We start from the raw sequence: 9,191 nt of genomic DNA on the forward strand, positions 1-9,191 counted from the left end.
CTCTCTCTCTCTCTCTCTCTCTCTCTCTCTCTCTCACACTCTCTCTCATCTCAAAACCAATAGCAATCTGTATAAAGTAAACTGGTCTTAAACTCTCCACCCTCCTGCTTCAACCCACTGAGTGCTGAGCTGAATTTGTGCTCACTCCCTGAGCTGGAAGGCTCAAATAATATCCTTTAGGAAATTGATGAAGTAACAGAAAACTTCCATTTTTAAATATTTCTTTTTTATATTTACTGGGCTGCACATGCATGCAGGATGGAGCTCTGGGCTTTTAGCAGTGCCTTGGATCACCACACCCACCTCTCCTCCTTATGTTCGTGTTTCCCTCCTTCAACATGTATTTTCATCAGTTAGAAATCAGGCAAGACAGATGTTTTTAATAGGAACTATTTTCAAACATCCAGAGATGACCCTTCTCATACTTCATGCGCACATTCTTTAGGAGATTCTTGGCTATGTCACTATGCAAGATCAACGTGAGAAACCTATAGTTTCTAAGCTAGTGTCTTCTGAGGAGATACAGACTCAAATGACAAGATGTAAAAGAAGCTATGTGTCCCCAGAAATAAAACTTTAAAAACCCAAGCCTACAATCACTTCTTCTTGCATTGGGTTATTCATGCGTGCCAGAGAGGTAAGAAAAGGATAAATATCTGTGTAAACCCAAGGCTGCAACTATGAAAAAAGTAAGAAAGTGTCTCAAGAAGTATGCTAACCCCTACTGCACATGAAATGGATATAGACTGACTGCACCTCAGTTTGATAGAACACATGAAATCAGGTACCGGATAACTCAACAAAGAAGTCAAGAGGCCTGGGTGCTACACTGGACTCCTCTCCTTGCTCACTAACTGAGCTGTTTCTTGCAGTGCTAAGAAGCCCAGCACTGCTTCGCAAACACTGGTTTGGAATCCTGACTCCCTGAAATCACTAGGAACTTGAGTTCTAGACACAAGGTACTTCCTGCCTTGGGTTCTCACCTTAGATAGGGGGGCTCACTGTCTGAGCTGGGAACAGCACTCAGGACAAAAGTAAATGTATAGACCTTGGAATAAAACTCTACTACATTTACATGTTTGAAGAAAGTAATGAAAAGCTACTGTTAGTACTATTTTTGAAAGAGAAGGTTGATTGGATGGTTTAAATTATTTTTAAGCTTTGAAGTTAGATTCCATTCTCTCTCTCTCTCTCTCTCTCTCTCTCTCTCTCTCTCCCTCCCCCTCTCTTTCTTTCTCGATAATTCCATACATTGTATTCACATCATTTCCACCCCTCTTCCTCCAACTTTCACCGTGCTTTCTGAATCTCCTGTCTATGATTATTCTTCACCAGTACACATAACAATAACAACAACTGTGCATACTTAGCTGTCCAGTCTACTTAGCTTTTTTTTATTTGCATGTATTGGGGGGGGGGAACAAGGATTCGTTTTTTTCTTTTCTTCTTTGAAAAAAACGAAAACCTCTGCAGTACTTGGCACACGGAGGCTTCACTAGATTTAATAGAAATGGTGTTCGGAATGGGAGATTGTAAAAACGAAAGCTACCCTGTTTTACAAACCTTGTACTCAGACATAAATGAATCTGCATTTATTATTTCATCTTCAGTTTATATTTACAAATACAGAGAGCCATCCCTGATAATAAGAGTGAACGCTGAATATTTTTGCAAGCTATTATAACATTTATGAAGAGTAACACAAACACCCACAGGATGTGACTATTGGTAATGAAATGAATTTTCCTGTGTGGTGGGGAAGGCTCATTAGCTTGGAGCCAGGCTCTGTGTTGTGCCACAGAAGACATGTGTGGCATTACTTACTAATGGCTCACGCTGTCACTAGGATATTTGTCTCTAAGTCCCTTGGTCTTTGAGAATGCAGGCACCCAATTGTGTGTAAATTAATAGGTTGACAGAATCAAAGCAAGAAACCCGTGGAAATCCTTTCCTTTCCAAAGAGTATACTGGAAGTCTTTACCATAATGATACATTTTGGCCAGAGTTGTACCCAGTATTATGTAAAACTACCCCCATGCTATAGGAAAGGATGCTATATATGATTTTTAGTTATTGAGACTGAGGCTTCGTTTTCACTGATTCCACTGTTTAGGCTATGGTTGATGATGGGAGGGAACAGAATGAGTATGTACGCGCATGCTTACTTTCTTCATCCAGGAGACTCTCGGCAGCAGACAGTAGCCTCGCCCTATCTTCTGGATCGACAATGTTTAATTCCATGAGATGACTTTCTTTGATATCCTTCAAGTCATCCAGGGTCTCATAACCATTAAGCAGAAGTGTTGAAGTATATTCCTGTAGGAGGAGGGAAGTAGGTATAAATCTGTAAACTAGTAGGGCTCAAATACTTATTTTCTCTAAATTGAAAGTAAGTATAGGCATGCCTGTGAGGGAATGGAACTTTCTCCTAACACCATTTTATTTACACTAATTTCCTACAAACAAACTCAAGGGCATTTGAGAGAAGAGACGGTAAGTTCTTAACCTTCAGAAGGGCAAATGTAGAGCAGAAATAGTCACAGGAATCTACAACGGTGGTCAATTGTGGGTCACTTACCAGCTGAATCGTCTCTCCCAGCGGGCACTTTTACTTCATACATAGTTAAGTTAACACAAACAACATTTTCAAAGTTTTTCAGTATAATATTTCTAATAGATTAAGTTACAGAAATATTTCTGAACCAAACTCTCTTTTTGATTTCTTGGTCATGAAAACAGCTACTCTCATTATTTTCTTAGTGTAGCTTCAAAATTAACTTGAGCTTCAGGGAGCTAGATCAGTAGGGAAACTGCTTGCTTCTGAGTCTGATGACCTAAATAAATTAGGTTCCAGACCACAAAATGGTAAGAGATTCACACTTGCAACTTTTCTCTGATACACTCACACACACACACACACACACACACACACACACACACACACCTCACACCACACACATACACACAAAGAATAAATAAATTCTGTATACAAAGGGAGTTCATCATTTTAACTGATTAAAAGTATTATATATCTAGTGAATCACAGAATTGTTTAATTTTTAAGTTAAAATTTGAATTACGGGTGAAAGGCTCAGAGTTGAAGATAGTATTGTTTCCTTTCCTCAGTAGGGATATTTTGTCTATCATTTGCATCAACATATATTAGTTTAGCATGCAGAGACTCTGATAATAAAGTATCTCTGTTATCTCTATGATGCCTGTTCTGACAGATTGATATGCAAAGTGAAGTTAAAATGTTTTATAAGCTTCCTCAAAAATTTCTCCCATTTTACTTGATCATACTTTCAACATCTTTATTTCGGTTACTCAAACTGAATATAATTACTTAAATCTAGTCAAACCTCCAACCCCAGAATTGTGGGGTGTGCCAAGTACTGCAGAGTATTTTGTAATGGGGAAAGAAAGAAAGAAAGAAAGAAAGAAAGAAAGAGAGAGAGAGAGAGAGAGAGAGAGAGAGAGAGAGAGAGAGAGACAGAGAGAGAGAGAAAGGACGGAAGAAAGAAAGGAAGGAGGGAAGGGATAGAGGGAGGGATAGAGGGAGGGAGGGGGAGGGAGGGAGGGAGGGAGGGAGGGAGGGGAGATATGAAGCCTCAGCCTTAAACACATGCAAATTAGGCTCCACAATCAGGAAAGACTTATTACAAACCACATTCTAACCAGAAAGGGGGAAGAATGACAATTCCTTTTTAAAAATTGCATTTTAGAAGAATGCAGAATAGCCAACTGTCCATTCTTACATAACCCACTGTGGCTTCTAGAGTACAACACCTTCAGGGGTTTTCCCCTGGGCTGTACAGGCGGGACTCAAACTGCATCTCCTCCTGGGATGATCACAGTGTATCGGTCTTATGATAGAGAAACTTAAGCAGTATGTTGTTGCGTTGATAGGAGAGTAACTTAGTAACTCAGAAACTCCAATTAGGAAACATACCATTTATACTGTCCTGATGACTTACATTATCAGAGAGCTGACGAGTTAACTTTACAAATGGAATGTAAGACTGTGGATGGAATGAGACTGCGGTGCCTACTACACTGTATAGTGCATTATACCATTCAACAAGAAGTCTTTCCTTTAAAATGTACTAATTAAGAGAAATCGGGTTATAATCAGACGATTGGGGCCCCGGAGGGGTCGTGGGTTCACGTGACATGCTTACAGACACACCTTCCCGGAAGGGTCGCTACAATACCAGTGATCAGTGTTTCTTGGACTGATTTGGAGATGTTTATTTTTAGTCATTTTTCTTTGCAGTTCATTTTGATTTCTCTATGTAAAAATTCAAGCTTTTTGAATATATATATATATATATATATATATATATATATATATATATATATGAGAATCTCTGTGTACATATTTTTTCATTGCCATTTCTTTTGTCACTGGCTGCTAAGTACCTTTAGAGTTTAGTACAAAGGGTACTACATCAAGTCTTATCCTTGCATAATAAAAGTAGTAAAGGAAAAATAAGAACTGTTCTAGGAAATCAGGTTTCCCTTTGCTATAAATCTTATATTTCTAACAACCCTTCTCCACTATTCTATCCCATTTTAAACAAAACCAAACAGACCAAAGGTTTACTAACCTGAAGGTGCATCTTCTCTAAGAGCTCCTGGAGAGTCTGGTGTTTCTCTCTTCTACTGCTTCTAGGGACCTTTATTTTCTTAGGAGCTGCTTCCTCTTCTGAGATAACGTCCACGTAAATAAATTTGAAGTTTCCCACTTTATTATTCAGCATCCCTGTCCACATTCCCATTGGTGTTTTGCAGATAATGTCTATGATGTCTCCTTTCTAAGGATGAAGACAAATACAAATCAAACAGTAATGTGTAAAAAGAAGGGAGCTGTTGAAACATAGAGAAGCGAGGGTAATGTGCAAAAAAAAAAAAAAAATCTACAAAGACTATAGAAATCTGTGTGAGTTTACTCCTTCAAGACGGTTTTCACTATGTAGTGAAGAAAACGCCAGGATGCTTGAAGATGCTTTTCTTGACCTTGTATTAACTCACTAACTTACATTTGTAGAACAATATACATGATATATTAGATATACTGTTATATTCTGCTCATTAAATATGTGCTGGGTAAATAGTATGAGGGTATCAGATTATTGCTGCAAGCATTACAGGAGTAGAAGCAGTGACATTACCTGAGTTCTCAAGAGCCTGAATGAAGTGAATGATAGGGTCAGATTTTTACTCTACCCTCCTCAATCAATATAGGACTAAAGAGTGAAAGCATCTTTCAATGTGCTTTCTTAAAGGGGAGGAAGGGAAGAGAGAAATGGTAGACTCTCCCCATGGTTTTAGCTCACATGACACAGCTCATTTACAGTATATAAGTAATGTAAACTGTTTTCTCCATGTAATAAAAGTCCAAGATTTATTAAATATGTAACAGAAGTACTCATGCAGCCAGGTATGCTGCTTGGTTCTTGAGATACTGATGGCACTCTCCCTGTACGTGTCACAGTAGCACTGAGCTGTGGCTTGTGAGACCCATTGGGAAAGCTATTTCTCTGGCAGGGGTGGAGCACTAACATTCCAATCTACTCAAAATATAAAAGAGTTAATCTATTTGCTCTTGCCAATCATTTAGTCAAAAGACCACCCTTAGGAAGTGGGTTGATCTTAAGCCAAGCTCAAGGGAAAAGGGGAATAATGAGCTAGACTGTTCTGATGTCCCCGAGAGAGCAACCCTAATACAGGACAGCAGACAATTGCCCAGGTCGGTCTGAATTACTTAGAAAAGCAGAGCTCTTGAAGGGGGCTGCAACCCTGTAGGTGCAACAACAATATGAACTAACCAGTACCCCCTGAGCTTGTGTCTCTAGCTGCATATGTAACAGAAGATGGCCTAATCGGCCATCACTGGGAAGAGAGGCCCCTTGGTCTTGTAAACTTTATATGACCCTGCACAAGGGGAAGGCCTGGGCCAAGTAGTGGGAGTGGGTAGGTAGGGGAGCAAGGGCGGGGGGCATATAGGGAACTTTCGGGATAACATTTGAAATGTAAATAAAGAAAATAATAATAATGAAAAATTAAAAAATAAAATGTTAATTATAACTAAATTAAAAAAAAAACAAAACAAAAGAAAGAAAAGCAGAACTTGGCCTTTTCATCTTCCTCTCCTCTATCTCTCCTCTAAGGGTACTTTCCCTAAGACGTTGACTTCATTCTTTCCCTTATGTTCATCTCTACCATGTGGCTGCTTGTCTGCCTTATAGGTGACCTCTACACAGAGCTAACTCAAAGGGTGTGTCTCTCTCTGTTCCACTTCTTCTTCCTCTCCCCTGTAGCCGCTGAGACCTGTAGCTTGCTGCCCTGCGATTCTTCTTTGTAAATTGTAATCAAATTTCCCTTAATTTTGATTTCATTCTAAAATTATTTTAGTAAAGAGACTAAGAACTCCACATAGATAACTCTGATTTCCCAGGTAGCATGGCGACCTCACTAGGATTTCCCAAAATGTCTGATAACATCAATAGGAGACATTATGTAGACAAAAAAAAAAAAAAAAAAAACAACTATAACTTTTAAAGTTTTCATACAAACATGAACTAAGCACATTGGCACGGTCAAGCCAACTAGTGTTTTGTATATTTATATCTAAAACTATATTTGGCTATAGGCTGCAGTTATTAAAAACAGTAAAAATTTTCCTAGGAATATATCTTTGTGAAGAAATTTGATTTCTGGGCAAATAAGTGCCCATTTCTAAAAGTCATAATTGTTCATTTGAGATATAACTTTACATCCCCCAAAGATGTTTTCAGTCCCAATATTTGCTGCTTTTAAGGCTATGCTTAAATATCTGTTGTCCTGCTGGTCTGTGAATATACAATAGATGTAAAACACAATTTCACTTGTTATAGTCATAAAGAACAGAGTGTGATTAAAAGATGGTCTCTCTGATTTAGGATAGTATGTCTGTCTGTCTGGGAGTGGGTCTTGGCATTTCCACTTCTTACTTGAGAGAATGAAATGGCAAGCTAGCTGTAATCCACCAAGGAGATCAGCTAGTTCCCCAGAAGCTCTACTAGTGAGTTTCTAAGAGTGGTAAGTCTTTACTGGGTTTTTCTTATCATATTTACCTCCAAGGTCTTGTATCTCATATCTTTTAAACGTGCAAATTTTATTAAAGCTGCTGGCCAACCCAGACAAAGACCCAGTCAGTTCCCCCCCCCCCCAGTGGTAACTGTGGGATCTTTATCATGTTTTCTGAGAGCTGCAAAGAATCACCTCAGAACCACATGGATATAGTTTCACAGGGAGATGTGAGAAACTGTATTCTACCAACATCATGGGACCTTCAAGAAGGAGTTCATGTCTCAGGGGATATCACAGTTGAATTTGACAGCTTGATGTAAGTGAGGGGTATCCTTGTACAGAAGACAGCTGAGCCATACCTACCTAGGTTTATGACCTGAAAAAACTGTGATTAAATAAGTATGTGTTATTTGAATCCTCAGAGTTGAGGGCAATTTGTTTTAAGAGGACATTTAGGAAAGGGTAATCAATAGGGAAAGAAGTTCTGGTTTCTCATGCCAACTCACTTAGGAAGAACCAGCTAAGTCTGCTTCCCCACAGCCTTTGCTTTGCTGGCTTCCTGCTAGCGAGTTCTGTCTCCTCTCACTCTTTTGCTTCATTATTTTACTCTAGCATGTATCAGGTGGGCATATCTATCTGGCTACTTCTAAGAGTTGCAGAGTTCAGAAAAGTGCAGAATTTGTATTATCTAATGCTAATGGCCACAGTAGACAGTAGATTTGCACCCCATTGCATACTAAATTCAAACTCTTCCTGCTATGAGCTAGTCCAACTTACTGTATGGAAAGAACATACCTCTTTATTGGCAACTTCCTTTAGTCCCTAAAGTATATCATGCAACTAGTGTTTGATAAACCAGGAAGCAAATGTAATGCTGGCCCACCTTGATTTTAAGGGAGTCGGTGTCGTAGGGACTTGGCGTGAAGTCTGTGTGCACTCTGGCCCGGCCACAGAACGGCCCTGAGTAGGGGCTGTCATCATCCAGTCGAAAGCTGTCCCGATTACTTGTTCCATCTGAACAGCTTGTTATTCCACCTGATAAAGGAAAGGTTAACAGTTTGTAGCTTCCAGGGCTTTTAGCTTCCTGTACCATTACCTCAAACTGGAGGGAGGGATGCCAGTCTTATGCAGTTCTCAGTCACATTCTCTCAGGGACCCTGTCTTGTAAGCTAGTTTTGATGCTTTCTTGCCAATCTGAATACTCTAGATAGGCCTTATTCCAATACTATCTCATTTTTGGATTTGATCTGCCTTAAAGGGCATTAAACAATCAATGCTCCCCTTGCTAAATTGGAGCAAAGAATAGATTCAAACTTTGACCTCGACAGATAATTTCAGAGTTGGAAACTAAGAAAGAATTCAATAGAAACAGTTTAATCATTTTGTGTTGTTATTGATCATAAATAATCAACACATGACATTTCAGGTTTCACACAACTTATGTAATTGTGATTAAAAAGTCTTTCCCTGAATTCTTACTGTGTGCCAAAGACCATATGAAAGAAACATCTTTGCCTATAAACATCTTTGTGTGACACTTTTGTTTGCCATGGGGGTGGAAAGAAGAGTTGCCCAAATGTGTGAAGCTCCAAACTGTCTGGGTGCTTATTTTCTGGTTCCCTTCCCTTCTGATCTTGAACTTCAATTGAGAAAAATGACAAATGAGCAAAGCAAACACAGAGAGCATTCCATCTTGCTCCGTCTTGCTTCCCTTCTGTAGTGTCAGATCTGTTCGTAGTGAAAGTGCATGGCTGTCTCTCCCACACTCACGGGCTCCTCACTTCCTCCTTCAGGCTGACCTTTTGCTGCTCTAAGAGGCAAGAGCTGTAGTTTCACTACTGTGGATTTTGAAATAAGGCAAAAGTCCTGTAAGTTCCACATTGGGTATGAAGAGAAATGTAGCATGTAAGTGAAACACTATCTCCCCATATCTCCCTTCTGGATTAGTGTGTGGGTGCTGGCTTTGCATGGTATGGTGGAATAATATAATTCTTCTCACATTCCATATCACAACCTTGAATTTGTAAACTTCTAGTAGAACTGGATACTTAGGAAATCTGAATCTCTCTCTCTCTCTCTCTCTCTCTCTCTCTCTCTCTCTCTCTCTCTCTCTCTCT

General features: G+C 39.4%; 1 protein-coding gene across 1 annotated transcript in view; it reads right to left on the reverse strand.

The window, feature by feature from the left end:
• Samsn1 (SAM domain, SH3 domain and nuclear localization signals 1) overlaps positions 1–9,191 on the reverse strand; it is a 49,386-nt gene that overhangs the window by 9,362 nt on the left and 30,833 nt on the right. The window contains exons 5-7 of the mRNA XM_021209847.1: positions 7,958–8,109; positions 4,611–4,817; positions 2,166–2,316 (exon numbers count right to left, since the gene is read on the reverse strand). Coding sequence (XP_021065506.1) covers positions 2,166–2,316; positions 4,611–4,817; positions 7,958–8,109 — 510 coding nt within the window. The remainder of the gene's footprint in view (positions 1–2,165; positions 2,317–4,610; positions 4,818–7,957; positions 8,110–9,191) is intronic.

The sequence above is a fragment of the Mus pahari genome, chromosome 12 (genome assembly GCF_900095145.1).
Source record: "Mus pahari chromosome 12, PAHARI_EIJ_v1.1, whole genome shotgun sequence".
NCBI lineage: Eukaryota > Metazoa > Chordata > Mammalia > Rodentia > Muridae > Mus > Mus pahari.